This window comes from Amblyraja radiata, chromosome 11, assembly GCF_010909765.2.
Source record: "Amblyraja radiata isolate CabotCenter1 chromosome 11, sAmbRad1.1.pri, whole genome shotgun sequence".
NCBI classification, from domain to species: domain Eukaryota; kingdom Metazoa; phylum Chordata; class Chondrichthyes; order Rajiformes; family Rajidae; genus Amblyraja; species Amblyraja radiata.
The window spans coordinates 5,733,443-5,750,379 of record NC_045966.1 but is presented as its reverse complement, the minus strand read 5'-3'; the positions used below and the strand labels follow the sequence as shown (position 1 = coordinate 5,750,379).

The 16,937-nt window shown below is 46.3% G+C and overlaps 1 protein-coding gene across 1 annotated transcript; it reads right to left on the bottom strand.

The window, feature by feature from the left end:
- Positions 1–1,542: 1,542 nt before the first annotated feature.
- LOC116978235 (cyclin-G1-like) lies at positions 1,543–16,399 on the bottom strand. Its single transcript, XM_033029232.1, has 7 exons — positions 16,332–16,399; positions 9,486–9,758; positions 7,712–7,965; positions 5,890–5,968; positions 5,392–5,490; positions 4,018–4,216; positions 1,543–1,710 (listed from the first exon to the last, which is right to left on the bottom strand). Exons 2-7 carry the CDS (start codon positions 9,756–9,758, stop codon positions 1,703–1,705), a joined length of 912 nt encoding a protein of 303 aa, XP_032885123.1. The 5' UTR covers positions 16,332–16,399; the 3' UTR covers positions 1,543–1,702.
- Between the last annotated feature and the right edge of the window lie 538 nt (positions 16,400–16,937).

Genomic DNA, 16,937 nt, shown 5'->3' with positions numbered 1-16,937 from the left:
GTCAGGCAGCACCCCTGGAGAACATGGATAGGTCATGTTCTGGGTTGGAACCCTTCAGACTGATTGGGATGTGGGGGGGGGAAGAATAGAGAGCTGAAAGAGAGGGGCAGGACAATATGTAGAAGCCCCCCCCCCCTCTCTCTCCTTTTTCTCCCCACACCAGGTATTGATCCCACCCATATCTCTCCTCCACACACCCCCTCCTCTAGCTCCACATCCTGCAACTTTACAAAGCTGTTTCACACCTCCTGTTATCATCCCTGGCTTTTGTCCCGACCATCTACTTGTCAAATAAAAACCCCTCACTTGTCTACCATTTACCTGTTGCACTTTGTCCTGCCTCTCCCCCACTACAATTAGCCTGAAGAAGGGTCTCAACACAAAACGTCACCGAACCGTGTTCTCCAGAGATGCTGCCTGACCCACTGATTTACTCCAGTACTGTTTGTCCAACAGGATTGAAGAGCTGCAAATTGTGAGGCCAGAGGAAAGGATGTAGGGGGGTGGGGAGGAATAGGTGGGGCTAGGGAGGGGGAGAAGGGAAGGGAGAAAATTAAGTTTATCTGTACGAACTTCACCTTCCTTTATCAAATTGAAAAGCATACACTGTAGGAAATGTCTGCCAAGAAGCTTATTTCCAAGTGCAGGTGAACTATTAACATGATGCCGATGATCGGACGAGTATAACACAGAGTGAGCCTGCTCATACACCATCTTGATTCACATAACACATCCCAGCTGTTTACTGACTATGGCAAGATAGGCCTTTGGAAAAACCAAGTCAATCTAAATCAACTGCAATTGAAAAACCTCACGCATGTAATGCATCTTTCAAAGCAAAGATCCTTCATACACTCGCAAATCTATAAGAGCAGTCTCAATAGATTAGGTTTAAATAGGTAGACACAAAATGCTGGAGTAACTCAGCGGGTGAGACAGGATCTCTGGGGAGACGGAATGGGCGATGTTTCCGGTCGAGTCCCTTCAGACTGAGAGTCTAGGGAGACACTAGAGATATGGAAGGTGCGATCAGACTGAAGAAGAGGTTTCGATCCGAAACGTCGCCCATTCCTTCTCTCCAGAGATGCTGCCTCACCCACTGAGATACTCCAGCATTTTGTGTCTACCTTCGATTTAAACCAGCGTCTGCAGTTCTTTCATACAGATTTAAATAGGTCTCTTCCTGGCCCAATGTACAGTATATATCTATCTGCACCTTGTTACAATTCTAATCGTTTTGTAGATGGGAGGAAGAAAGGAAGTTATGACGGTTTTGTGGCCTCTGGTCTAATGGAGATTCTCAGGTGATAAACTACATTGGTACTAGAGAAGAATTGGTCCATGTGGATCCATAAAAGAGCAAAACCTGAAAGCTAACTGGTGTGTTCAAATTCGACCGACTGGTTGAATAAATAACAATGGGATACAAAGTCAATATATGCCCAAACCTTACATTCAGTATTCAAACATTAATAATTATTGTGCAAATTTGTGTTAGGCATCATATTGGAAAAAAAAGTTAAGGGTTAATACATTTTTTAAAAATCTGCCAGTGTTATTTTCCCAGAATCACACAACACACAATGGTTCACTCCATGTTGCAGCCCATGTAGACAAAGGCACTCGTTTTGAAGATGGAACAAAATCAGTTCACTGGTAGTGTTTTGATGTGACAAAGATCTATCTTTTCGGTGAGCAATCATTAAGTTTCTGCAGGGAAAACAGAAAAAAACGAAATTCATGTTACACTTTTCCATCAAAAAATTATAGTTTAAATAATACCTTGGACTTGGTGATTATTGGCCAACTAGAAAATTCATACATACTGCATATTAAGCACAAAAACAGTCTCCAAATGCAACTGAATTAACACAATGACCATGGATAACAGACAAAAATGCTAGAGAAACTCAGCGGGTGAGGCAGCATCTATGGAGCGAAGGAATTTAGATGCTGCCTCACCCGCTGAGTTTCTCCAGCATTTTTGTCTACCTTCGATTTTTCCAGCATCTGCAGTTCTTTCTTAAACATGGATAACAGACATGTATTTCCTGTCGGACTTAATTTATTCATAGTACATTATTACAATCCAACAGCTTACTAATACTTGAGACCAAAGTTTTGAGGAATGCTCTTAGATTTGAGTCACATGAAGGGTCTGGACCCAAAATGTCACCCATTCTTTTTCTCCAGAGATGCTGCCCAACCCGCTGAGTTATTCAGCACTTTGTGTCTATCCTCGGTGTCACCCAACATCTGCAGTTCTTTGCTTCTACATACGTAGCTTTCTTTCTTGCCTCACAGGCAAGAGTTTGAGTCCAAATTCTACTCTAAAGGCAAGCACAAGTTCGACATTGCACTCCAGTTCAGTAATATAGGCGTGCTACACTGTCAAACTCTGTAATGAAATGTTAAACGGAGCATATTTCTACACAGATATAAAATGTCTCGTATGCATCGGAAGAACAACCAAGGGGTTCACCTGCACCCAACCCAGGGCAAGGGAAGCACAAACACAGGCACATGCGTTTAAGGTGAAAGGTGCAAGATTTAATATGAACCAGAGGGGCAACCTTTCTACTCAGAAGGTGGTGGGTGCATGGAACGAGCTGGTGGAGGAGATAATTGATCGTATATTAAAAGACACTTGGAGGTACATGGATATGAAAGGCTTAGAGTGACATGGGCCAAAGGTGGGTAAATGGAACATTTTGGTCGGCATGGATGAGTTGGGACAATGGGGCTGTTTCTATGCTGCGTGACTATAGCTCAATGGTAAGGTGTAGACCATTTAGAACGGAGATGAGGAAGAGTTGTGAATCTGGAATTCTCTGCCACAGAAGGCAGTGGAGGACAATTCTCTGGATGATTTCAAGAGAGAGTTAGATGGAGCTCTTAAAGATAGCAGAGTCAGGGGATATGGTGAGAAGGCAGGAACGAGGTACTGAATGTGGATGATCACAGTGAATGGCGGTGCTGGCTCGAAGGGCCGAATATCCTACTCCTGTACCTATTGTCTATCTAGTTTAGTTTAGAGATACAGCGTGAAAACAGACCCTTCGGCCCACCGGGTCCGCGCTGACCAGCGATCCCCGCACACTAACACTATCCTACACCCACTGGGGACAATTTTTACATTTACCAAGCCAATTAACCCACAAATCTGCACGTCTTAGGAGTGTGGGAGGAAACCGAAGATCTCGGAGAAAACCCACGCAGGTCACGGGGAGAACGTGCAAACTCCGTACAGACAGCGCCCGTAGTCGGGATCGAACCCGGGTTTCCGGCGCTGCATTCGCTGCAAGGCAGCAACTCTACCGCTGCGCCACCGTAACCCAATACATATTCTACACTAAAAACTCAAAAGTCTAAGAAAAATGAGAATTCCCTCTTTGCCCTAATCCAGTAGTTAGCTACTGAGAAAGATTGGGAGCCATTATAGAGGATCACACCCGATTCTATGTCCACTGCAAACAGAGAATCCAATTCTCCTGTGGTCATTTTTGTATATATTATTAATATATGGTGAGACACAAGGTTAGCACTGTATTCATAACAAGAGGGTCAAATTATTTCAACAAGTATAACTGATGTCAAGAACAAAAATAGATCACAGCAGGTCCTGTGTAGGAAGGAACAGCAGATGCTGGTTTACACCGAATGTAGACACAAAATGGTGGAGTAACTCAGCGGGTCAGGCAGCATCTCTGGAGAGAAGGACTGTGTCGAGACCCTTATTCGGACCGCTCCGTGCTGGTTCACTCGGCTAAGTGGCGGTTTGTTACTTGGACATGCAAGGAACTGCAGGTGCTGGAATCTTGGGAGGATCGCAGCGATGTCAGGCAACATTTGGACAAGGGTCTGGGTCAGAACATATTCATTCCTACAGCAGACTCTCAGCAACTGTCTGAAAAAAGGTCCTGACCAGAGACATCACCCCTCCATGTTCTCCAGAGATGCTGCCTGTCCCGCTGAGCTACTCCAGCATTTTGTGTCTATCTTCACGGCAGGTCCTACCTGGCTCAGTGCAAGCAGCGGCTTCAGGGATCGTCGGGAGGGGAGTAATACGATGGCAACTCTTAAGCTGCCTAGATGTGCGCCTGGAAACAATCCACATCAGTTTTTTGTGACTTGGCCTGGAGCACGCGGTTGACGAATACTCCGCTAAACACTTTGCAACAAGTTCCTTCCAGTAGAATAAATCAGGATCGCTTATCTGTGGCCAAAAATACAATGATTAAACTTCAATTTTCTCCAATTTAAAAGATAAATAGCAGCAGTGTGTTTATTTTCAAGAACAACTTTCCATCAAGATACAACAAGAAAAACAAGTTATTTATTCACTACCACTCCCCCCCCAAATCACATACTTTAAAACCTCATACATACATACATACATACATACACAGCATTTTGGGCACCATATCAGAGCAAGGATGTGCTGGCTCTGGAGAGGGTCAATAGACAATAGGTGCAGGAGTAGGCCATTCGGCCCTACAAGCCAGCACTGCCACTCAATGTAATCATGGCTGATCATCCCCAATCAGTACCCCGTTCCTGCCTTCTCCCCATATCCCCCGACTCCGATATTTTTAAGAATCTATTTGAAAGCGAGCCCATTCTAGCTCTCTCTTGAAAGCATCCAGTGAACCTGCCTCCACTGCCGTCTGAGGCAAAGAATTCCACAGGCTCACCACTCTCTGTTCTAAATGGCTTACTCCTTATTCTTAAACTGTGGCCCCTGGTTCTGGACTGCCCCAACATCGGGTCCAGAGGAGGTTTACGAGAGTGATCCCAGGAATGAGTGGGTTGACCTATGATGAGCGTTTGTCGACACTGGGCCTGTACTCGCTGGAGTTTAGCAGAACGAGGGGGGACCTCATTGAAACATACAGAATAGTGAAAGGCTTGGACAGAGTGGATGTGGAGAGGATGTTTCCACTAGAGGGAGAGTCTAGGACTGGAGGTCACAGCCACAGAATTAAAGGACGTTCTTTTAGGAAGGAGATGAGGAGAAATGTCTTCAGTCAGAGTGTGGTGAATCTGTGGAATTCTTTGCCACAGGAGGCCAAGTCAGTGGATATTTTTACGGCAGAGATAGATAGGCTCTTGATTAGTGCGGGTGTCAGAGGTTATAGGCAGAAGGCAGGAGAATGGGGTTAGGAGGGAGAGCTGGATCAGCCATGATTGAATGGCAGAGTAGACTTGATGGGCCGAATGGCCTAATTCTACTCCTACAACTTGTGAACATGGCACAGGACAGAATTCCCTCACACTTCCTCAATCTATACTCATTGTTTTAGGCAGATTTATAACAGGTATTTTAGATTTAGCTACAGGGTTAACCTGCAGCCTGGTGCCATCAGGCAAGGCCAGCCATGTACCACTTACTTTGGAGTGAAGCCGCAGGCTCTCCACAGTCTTGTTTACTTCGAGCAACCCTTGAGTTTGGACCTCCAGCGCCAGGATCGACAGGGCCAAGACAGACCCCTGAAAAATACAAGGTAGATTCAGTTTAGCTTAGAGATACACGCCCAGAACAGGCCCTTCGGCCCAATGGGTCAGCGCCAACCAACGATCCCCGCACACTGACACGATCCCACACACACACACACACACACACACACACACGGGACGATTTACATTAACACCAATTAACCTGCAAACCTGTACGTCTTTGGAATGTGGGAGGAAACCAAAGATCTCAGGGAAAACCCACGCAAGTCACGGGGAGAACGTACAAACTCCGTACAGACAGCACCCGTAGTCAGGATGGAACCCGGGTCTCTGACGCCGTGAGGAAGCAACTCTACCGCTACACCTCGAATCGCTTTGAAAATTAAGTAACTCATTTTACTTCACATTTCTTTCACTGGTGTCCAAACTTACTTTTGTCTTGGAGAAGATAAAGCGACAACTACAAGCTTTGAGTTGGGATTCGAGTCGCTCAAGATTCAGTATCTCCTTCCTAAATCAAAGAGGACAAGTTTGTCAGGTCACTCTGTAATGCTGATACAATTAGAACATAGAAGGAACAGTACAATAAACGAAACTAATCAACTTGTGCAGGAAGGAACTGCAGATGCTGGCTTACACTGAAGTTAGACACAAAATGCTGGAGTAACTCAGCGGGACAGGCAGGATCTCTGGGTAGAAGGTATGGGTGACATTTCGAGTCTAGACCCTTCTTCAGACATACAATGCCTGTATTAAGTCAGCTCTGTACTTGTGGATGCTTACCACAAAAGTAGCAGACTGCTTACGACACAAAATGCTGGAGTAACTCAGCCGGTCAGGCAGCATCTGTGGAGAACATGGATAGGTGACGTTTCACAGAGTGCTGGAGTAACTCAGCAGGTCAGGCAGCATCTGTGGAGAACATGGATAGGTGACGTTTCACAGAGTGCTGGAGTAACTCAGCGGGTCAGGCAGCATCTGTGGAGAACATGGATAGGTGACGTTTCACAGAGTGCTGGAGTAACTCAGCGGGTCAGGCAGCATCTGTGGAGAACATGGATAGGTGACGTCTCACAGAGTGCTGGAGTAACTCAGCGGGTCAGGCAGCATCTCTGGCAAATATGGATAGGTGATGATAAATGGATAGGTAAAAAGTTTGATGAAAGATCCTGACCCGAAATGTTACCCATCCGTTTTGCTCTCAAGATGCTGCCTGACCCGCTCAGTTTCTCAAGCACTTGCATCTATCTTTGGGATGAACTAGCATCTGCAGATCTTGGATTCTATAATGGACAGGTGACGTTTTGGGTTGGGACCTTTCTTCAGTCTGAAGAAGGGTCCCGACCAGAAACGTCACTTGTCCATGCTCTCCGGAGACACTGCCTGACCCGCTGAGTTTAGTTTATTGATACAGCGCGGAAACAGGCCCTTCGTCTCACCAAGCCTATGACAACCAGCGATCCACGTACACTAACACTATCCTACACACTAGGGACAATTTACAGTTTTTACCAAAGCCAAATGAACCTGCAAACCTGTACGTCTTTGGAATGTGGGAGGAAACTGGAAAAAATCCACGCCGGTCACGGGGAGAACGTACGAACTCCGTACAGATAGCACCCACGGGCAGGATCCAACCCAGGTCTGTCCAACCTCTTAAGGGCTTAAGTGTTTGGACAGGCTAGATGCAGGAAGATTGTTCCTGATGTTGGGGAAGTCCAGAACAAGAGGTCACAGTTTAAGGACCGAGATGAGAAAAACATTTTTCACACAGAGAGTGGTGAATCTCTGGAATTCTCTGCCACAGAAGGTAGTTGAGGTCAGTTCATTCGCTACATTTAAGAGGGAGTTAGATGTGGCCCTTGTGGCTAAAGGGATCAGGGGGTACGGAGAGAAGGCAGGTACAGGATACCGAGTTGGATGATCAGCCATGATCATATTGAATGGCGGTGCAGGCTCGAAGGGCCGAATGGCCTACTCCTGCACCTATTTTCCATGTTTCTATGTCTCTGGCACTGTAAGAATGCAAATCTACCGTTGCACAAAACTTATTGGTGAGGATGCCAATTTTTACGGGGAGAAGGGATGAAAATGGGGTCAAAGAAGAAATGGATCAGCTATGAGCAAATGGCAGAGTAGACTGGATGGGCTGAATGGCCTCATTCTGTTCCTATGTCATGTGAGTGTCTTGGGAACTACCACGCCGCACAAATAAACCGTGTCTTGCCCTGAAGATAGTCACCATCAACCATACCTGTCAGATGTGGAACAGTTCTGGACAAGCTCGTGGAACAATCGCAGAAAGTTCAAGGCAGTCGGACCCTTCAGCCTCCAGTGCAGCTTGTCCAGAATAATATCCTCCATCCTCTTCATATCCGACACCGTGAATCTGCACTGACTGATTCCAATCAATTCGCTGACCCGTGGAATAGTGCGTACCTCTTCGACGCTCTTCACAGCCAGGTACATACAGCACAGCCCAACACAACACAAGTGTTTCGGCTGGACCTGGTCAAGAGAGTTGCATTGTCATACATACCCAGAACAGAGCAATGAAATTCTTACAGGTCAGTACAACTGGCCAATACACACACACACATAATACGATGCATACAATTTTCAAAACTTCCACCTAGCATCAAATACTTTTTTTTTTTAATATTCAAACACAAGGAACTGCAGATGCCGATTTACAAAAAAAATATCAAAGTGTCTCGTTACTCCAGCCGCATTCTCCCCTTAACCTTTGACACCCTTACAAATCAAGACTTATCAATGTCTGCTTTATAAATACCCATTGACTTGGCCTCCAGAACCTCGTGTGGCAATTAATTCCACAGATTCACCACACTCTGACTAAAAAAATCGTTCATCATCTCCTTTCCAAAGGAAAATCATTTTATTCCGAGGCTGTGCCCTCGTTTCCTACACTCTGCCATTCCTGGAAATATCCTCTCAACATCCACTCGATGCAAGTTTCAATGAGGTCCCCCCCCCTCATCCTTCTAAACTCCAGCGAGACCAGGTCCAGTGCCGTCAAACGCTCATCGTACGTTAACCCAATCATTCCTTGGATCATTCTCGTAAACCTCCTCTGGACTTTTACATACAACTTTTTGGACTCGGGTCTGCATGAGTCTCCCGGTGACATGCATGGGTTTTCTCCAGTTTCATAAGTTCATAAGGAATAGGAGTAGAATTAGGCCATTCGGCCCATCAAGCCTACTCCGCCATTCAATCAAGGCTGATCTATCTCTCCGTCCTAACCCCATTCTCCTGCCTTCTCCCCGTAACCCCTGACACCCGTACTAATCAAGAATCTATCTATCTCTGCCTTAAAAATGTCCACTGACTTGGCCTCCACAGCCTTCTGTGGCAAAGAATTCCACAGATTCACACACATTTCCTTCCCCACTCGAAAGGCATACAGGTTTGTATGTTAATTGGCTTGGTAAAAATTGTCCCAAGTGTGTGTAGGATAGTGTTAGTGTGTGTGGGGGTCGCTGGTCGGCGCAGACTTGGTGGGCCGAAGGGCCTGTTTCTGCCAAGTATCTCTAAACTAAACCTAAATATCATCGGGGTTATCAAGTGGGCACCTCCCCTCACTGGTGTTTCGTTGAGTTAGGCCCACGACACCTCGGGAAGACCCAGCAGTTAGTTCTCGGGTCCCAGAGCAGAAGAATGTTCCCAATGTTGGGCGAGTCCAGAACCAGGGGCCACAGTCTTAGAATAAAGGGAAAACCATTTAAGACTGAGGTGAGAAAAAACTTTTTCACCCAAGAGAGTTGTGAATTTGTGGAATTCCCTGCCACAGAGGGCAGTGGAGGCCAAGTCACTGGATGGATTTAAGAGAGAGTTAGATAGAGCTCTAGGGGCTAGTGGAGTCAAGAGATATGGGGAGAAGGCAGGCACGGGTTATTGATTGGGGACGATCAGCCATGATCACAATGAATGGTGGTGTTGGCTTGAAGGGCCGAATGGCCTCCTCCTGCACCTATTTTCTATGTTTTTCTAAGACAGAGTCTTACCTTCATTAGACCCAGGAATCGGTCAAGCAGTGATACGGCCAAGACAAAGGTATCGGTGCTGAAGCCAAAGAACTGGGAGAGGCTGAGGAGATCCTTGATTTCAAGGTCTCTCAGTCGCACGGTCATTCGGATCCCATTTTCATGTGCTGATTCAATGGCCTTCAAGCCGCTGATCCGGGGCTGATACTTGGGTTCTTGTTCCAGATGCCTGTTTAGCTGGTTCACCGCTGCCACCACTTCAACCCGTGCTCCTTCCGTTTCAATTCCAATCATCTTAAATGCAAGGCAAACACAACAATCGCAACGTCACTTTTATCAGCTTCAAGCGGGAAAAAAAGCGCACGCAATCGTGCCGAGGAGAGAAGGAACTGCAGGTGCTGGAACCTTGGGGAAAAAAACACACACAAAGTGCTGGAGGGTCTGAGCAGGTCAGGCAGCGTCTGGGAGGTAAAGGACAGGCGACCTTTTGGGTCAGACTGCAGTCCCATCGTGATGTCAATTCAATACAAAATAACAAGAGATTCAAAGGTCGGCGCATTTTAACTGCAATACAGTTAATGTCAAATAATTCGGGTCCACCACCGATTTTCAGGGACCTTTGGTTCCAGAGTCTTACTGGATTCTCTGTTTTGTCGGACCAACAGAGGTCCGACCTCCATTTGGAGTCCACCGGTACTGGAACAGTCCACCCAGGCCACCAGGGGGCAGTGATAGGAGTGAGAACTGCCCTTAACACCAACATCTAATTTGAGATGGAGCTTAAAAAAGAAAGACAATCTATAATTTTTTTGTAGTTTTAACCATACAGTTGCAGGATCAAGGAATGAAATTCCAAGCCTCCCATTGGGACCCACAGTCCCGTTTATATCAACGGGTTGATGGTGGAAAGGGTCAAGAACTTCAAATTCCTGGACGTGCATGTTTCCGAAGATCTCTCCTGGTCCCAGAACACTAATGCAATCATAAACCTCAGCGCCTCTACTTCCTGAGAAGATTACGGAGAGTCGGTATGTCAAGGAGGACTCTCTCGAACTTCTACAGGTGCACAGTAGAGAGCATGCTGACTGGTTTGCATCGTGGCTTAGTTCGGCAATTTGAGCGTCCAGGAGAGGAAAAGACTACAAAAAGTTGTAAACACTGCCCAGTCCATCATCGGCTCTGACCTCCCTACCATCGAGGGGATCTATCGCAAAGAACCCACACCATCCTGGCCACACACTCATCTCTCCGCTGCCATCAGGTAGAAGGTACAGGAGCCTGAAATCTGCAACATCCAGGTTCAGGAATAGCTACTTCCCCACAGCCATCAGGCTGTTTAAACACAACTTCAAACAAACTCATCTGATCTGTATTTTTGACTACAATATCCTGTTGTGCTGCAGCAATGCAAGAATTTCATTGTCCTAAACTGGGACACATGACAATAAACTCTCTTGACTTGACTGTATCTAAGACAGCATGGAAGCCATCCACTTGACCCACAGGAATTTAAAAATAATGTTTTTTTTATTTAGGCAGTACAGTGATAGAGTGCTGCCTTACAGCGCCAGAGACCCAGGTTAGATCCCAACTATGTGTGCTGTCTGTATGGACGTTTTAATGTTCTCCCCGTGACCACGTGGGTTTACTCCAGGTGCCCTGGTTTCCACCCACACTCCAAAGACGTGCAAGTTTGTGGATTCATTGGCTTTGGTAAAATTGTGTATTGTAGCGGGGACTCAGAGGAGTCCAGCCAAAAACCAAGCGGAACACAAGTTGTGTGAACGAGACGTGTTGTATTCTGTTAGTCCCGCACCCAACTCCTCCCTAGTCACGTTGCCCGGCCGTAAATACCCACACGGGTAAAAACCCCCGTGTCTAGCGCCTCCCACAACGAGACACCTCCCTCCAGAGCCGAGGGTTCCTTGTGCCCGTGGCCTGCCAGCAGTTGTCACCACAATATTGTCCCTAGTGTGTGTAGGATAGAGTCAGTGTACGGGGTGATCGCTGGCCGGCGCGGATTGGGCCGCAGGGCCTGACGCCACGCTGTAGCTCTAAAGTCTAAAGTCGCATCTCTTTTAAAACACTGCCGTAATCCCCCTAAACATACACCCTCATCTTTGACTGTTCCACCCTAGGAGGATGTTTCTAACTAGCCATGCCTCATTATATTATATCCTTGGACAGATGCTCCCCGATTTACAGTGCTCCCACTTATGATATCTCGACTTTACGATGGTGCAAACGCTGGGCAAAGGCAGCGAGCCGCATCTTGTATTCAAGTTGTATTAAATGCGCTTTAGACTTGCGATATTCTCAATTTGTGATGCGTTTATCGGGACGTAACCCCATCGTAGGTCAAGGAGCCGCTGTATATCATTGTACGTTCTCACACACTGTGACCGCATGGGTTTTCTCCGGGTGCTCCGGTTTCCTCCCACATTCCAGAGACGTGCAGGTTAATAGGCTTCTGTAAATTGCCCCTACACATGTAGGATAGAAGGGAGACACAAAGTGCTGGAGTAACTCAGCGGGCGAGGCAGCATCTGTGGAGAGAAGGAATGGGCGACGTTTCGGGTCGAGACCCTTCTTCAGTCGGGGTGATCGTTGTCCTTAGTTTAAGAATAAGGAGTAAGCCATTTAGAACGGAGACAAGGAAACACTTTCTCTCACAGAGATGGTGGAATTCTCTGCCTCAGAGGGAATTCTCTGGATACTTTCAAGAGAGAGCTAGATAGGGCTCTTAAAGATAGCAGAGTCAGGGGATATGGGGAGAAGGCAGGAACGGGATACTGATTGTGGATGATCAGCCATGATCACATTGAATGACAGTGCTGGCTCGAAGGGCCGATTGGCCTACTCCTGCACCTATTGTCTATTGATCCTATTGCTGCTGACCGTATGGAGTTTGTACGTTCTCCCCGTGACCGCGTGGGTTTTCTCTGGGTGCTCTGGTTTCCTCCCACACTCCAAAGTCGGCACACACTCAGTGGGCCGATGGGCCCCGTTTCCAAGCTGAAGGTCTAAGAAAAACCTAAAACAGGTGCTGGAAATCATTTCCTACATTCCACACACGTACAATGGATTTGTTGCGCTAAATTATTGACACGCGCAGGAGTGAAACGATGGCATCCGACTCGTGTCTATAAAAAGCCGGGAACACGTCTGGTAATGTATCCATGGAGACATTCCTGGATGAAAAATGTCCGTCACCCTGCACAGAGTGTGAGATAGAACCGCAGGCAGCTATGTGACAACGAGCTATGTGTAGACAGACACCTGTTCAGCAAGTGGCTTTACACCAGCTTTCCTCAAACACACAAGTGGCACAGGGAACAAAACTGCATTTAGTTTAGAGCTGCCCACGGGCAAAAGGTATCGTAGCGTAAGGAGCAGAACGGCCAGGTTTTGCAACAGCTTCTTCCCCCAAGCTATCAGACTCTTGAATGCCATGTAATGTGCCGCCACCATTATCTATTTTATCTTTTTATCCATTTTATCCTTCTATATTTTATTTCAGATGCAACGAAATTTCGTTCAGAATTGCATTTATTGATGTATTTCTGAATGACACTAAAGTTTTGATTGATTGATTGAGATACAGCGTGGACACAGCCCCTTCGACCCACCGTGTCCACGCCGACCATCGATCACACCTTCACGCTAGTTCCACGTTATCCCACTTTCTCATCTACTCCCCAAAAAACACACTTGGGGGCAATTTACAGAGGGCCGATTAACCTACAAACACGCACGTCTTTTGGGATGCGGGGGGGGGGAACCCAGAGCACCCGGAGGAAACCCACGTGGTCCCAGGGAGAAGGTGCAAACTCCGCACAGGTAATTATTAGTCAAAAATCACATTATTTTTTTTAAAGTACACTGCCAAAGCAAACAATGACATTAACATACCAGAATAAGTCAAGAGATATGGGAAGAGTAATGGTCTCTTTAAGAATAATGCGCAAGTCATTTAGAACGGAGACGAGGAAACACTTCTTCACAGAGAGTTGTGAGTCTGTGGAATTCTCTGCCTCAGAGGGCGGTGGAGGCCGGTTCTCTGGATACTTTCAAGAGAGAGCTAGATAGGGCTCTTAAAGATAGCGGAGTCAGGGGATATGGGGAGAAGGCAGGAACGGGGTACTGATTGTGGATGATCAGCCATGATCACATTGAATTGTGGTGCTGGCTTGAAGGGCCGAATGACCTACTCCTGCACCTATTGTCTATTGTCACAAAAATTCTCCATCAGAATTAAGGAGGGGGAGAGAAAATACAAGTTGCTTTTAAGTTGCAGAGTGGATGGGGGGAGGGGGGGGGGAGTTGATGAGCAGGTCACAAAACAGTACAGGAACAGGCTGGTCAACCCACAATGTCTGTGCTGAACAAGACACGACACGAATCTCCTCTGTCTACAATCCAAATCCCCCCTTTACTTGCATTTCCACATATCTATACAAAAGCCTCTTAAACACCACCATTGTACCTGCCTCCACCACCACCACTGGCAGGGGTGATAATCCTTTCATTATCACCTCTTCCCCAGCCAACAATGGGCCATTATGGGCTCCACCCTTCCATGGCCATCTATTGCTGGCCCCGTTTTGTTCTACCCCCCCCCCCCCACCCCCGCCCCATGTTCAGAGTGAGGAAGGGTCTCCACCCGCAACGTCACCATTTTCTCCATTGATGCTGCCTGACCAGATGAGTTTGTCCAGCATGTCCATCCACCTGTTACCTGCCAGTCTTTGCCCTGCCTCTCCTCTCTTCCAGCTTCCTCCATTCACCCCTGCAACTAGTCTGAAGAAGGGTCCCAACACAAAAAAAATCTCGCCTTTCCGTGTTCTCCTGAGATGCTGCCTGACCCCATGAGTTACTCCAGCATTTTGCGTCTATCTTCAGTGTGAACCAGCACCTGCAGTTCCTTCCTACAAATACATTTGATTTTTAAAAATCACTTTGGCCACATATCTGCATTTGTGCGGCAGTCCCACTATTTAAACTTGATTAGTACGGGTGTCAGGGGTTACGGGGAGAAGGCAGGAGAAGGGGGTTAGGAGGGAGAGATAGAACAGCCATGGCAGAGTAGACCGATGGGCCGAATAGCCTAAATTTTCTCCTATCTCTTATGATCTTATGACCTACTCCAGCTAGATCAAGAAGGGTTTCGCCCCGAAACGTTGCCTATTTCCTTCGCTCCATAGATGCTGCTGCACCCGCTGAGTTTCTCCAGCATTTTTGTGTACCTTCGATTTTCCAGCATCTGCAGTTCCTTTTTAGACACAGATCATTTTATAAGCTTCGTTGTCACCTTCCCCTAGCTAATAATGATCTATTCTACATTTTCCTTGGTTAACATCCCCTTTGATGTCTCGTTTTCATACCTCGCCCTTCCATACCTCTAGTGTCTCCCTCTCTCCCCCTGACTCGACCCAAAACGTCACCCGTTCCTTCTCTCCAGAGATGCTGCCAACATGACCTCAGAATGACCAACATGCACATATGTACGCACACACTCATCGACATTAACTAACACTAAGAAATTAATATTGAATTGCTAAACTTGCTATTGTGTTGTACTGCTTACAGCTGCAAGAACGTGTAGCAATCAATAAAGGGCTATAGGCCTATTGCAAGTTTATGTACAGGGACATATCTATCCATGCACTGTATACTTGTATTTATACTTATGCATTTCAAATATGTATGTCATGTTTTATACTTTGGCAATATAACAATGTTTTTTTTATAGTTTTTAAATTGAAATTGAAAAAAATTGATTGCTGCCTGTCCCGCTGAGTTAATCTCCAGCAATATTGTGTGTATATTCAGCAAAGAGATGAATGCAGATCAAACTAGGCTGCTGCCACCACCCTATCAGCCAGCTGGTCAGGCGAGGTAGTGCTTGGATCAGACAAACACCACTGCAGGATATGCCCGGACCTGTTCCCCTACCATCTCCAAACCAAACCCCTTAAAGAATTAGCCCATTCCTCCCCACAAATAGGCGATGGAAGCGGCAGCCAAAACTTGTGCTTCCCCGGGACAAACTAAACGCCCATGGACTTTGTGTTGTAGGGAGGAACTACACTCAAATTTTAGACCACAAAAGTGCTGGGCGGAGTAACTCAGCGGGTCAGGAAACAATCTGTGCAGAATTTGCATGGATAGGTAGCGTATCAGGTTGGGATCCTTCTTCAGGGTGCAAATTGAATATATATTTGTGTATATTATATTATAAATATATATATTTATACACACTCACACAGTCTACTTGCATAAACACAGTGCGTCTGCATTCTGCAGACGCACTGTGTTAATGCAAGCAGACTGTGAGTGTGTATAAACATATATATTTATAATATAATATGCACTCTGCAGACGCACTGTGTTAATGCAAGCAGACTGCGAATTATATATAAGGTAGACAAAAATGCTGGAGAAACTCAGCGAGTGAGGAGTGATATATATATATATGTTACCACCAGCAAAACAACTACTGGTGCTAGTTCCAAGTACAAATGAAAGATATTTAAACCAGGCACGTTTACAAAACAAAAAGTAAAATGGTACACACACACACAAAGTATTGAGTTATCCAACACACACTAGCCGTTTTGTCTCCAAACTCACGCACCCCACAGTAACATTGTGTACTGACTGTAACACAGCCCCACGCCACACTTTGCAACATTGGGCATTTGCAACAATCTAAATCCACACTGTTGCCGACCAACACGCTTTCTCCTGCTAAGATGTTTTCAACACGGAATTAAAACTCATCTTGCAGTCACTGGATTTTTTTTTTTTTTTAAACCGAATTCAGAATTTAAAAAAGATATAAACATATCCAAGCAGAATAGTTACCTTGTGATGTCCTCGTTCTCTGGGGCAGCAACGGTTTCCACAGAGAACCTTTTCAATCTCCCTCAATGTCCCGCCTCTGTTCCCTGACCATTGGTTTGTTTTCATGTACTTGCATTGGCCATGTCAGACGTCAATCGCATTGGGCGTCGATTTATTATTGTCACGGTGACTGGGATAAGTCCATAAATTCTCGGCGCAGAATTAGGCCATTCGGCCCACCGAGCCTACTCCACCATTCAATGATGGCTGGTCTATCTCTCCCTCCTAACCCCATTCTCCTGCCTTCTCCTCCACAATCCCTGACACACACATACTAATCAAGAATCTATCCAAAGAACTGCAGATGCTGGAAAAATTGAAGGTAGACAAAAAATGCTGGAGTAAGTAACTCAGCGGGTGAGGCAGCATCTATGGAGAGAAGGAATTGGCGACGGTTCGGGTCGAGACCCTTCTTCAGACAGATGTCGATCCGAAATCCAGCCTTCCTGGATTATCCATGCTGCTGGACCAACAGAGGTCACGGCTTACGAAACGAGTCCGACAGTACCGGAATGTTCCGCCGAGGGACCTAGGTCCCGGCCCCACAAAGTCGGCCTCGGAAGTCGG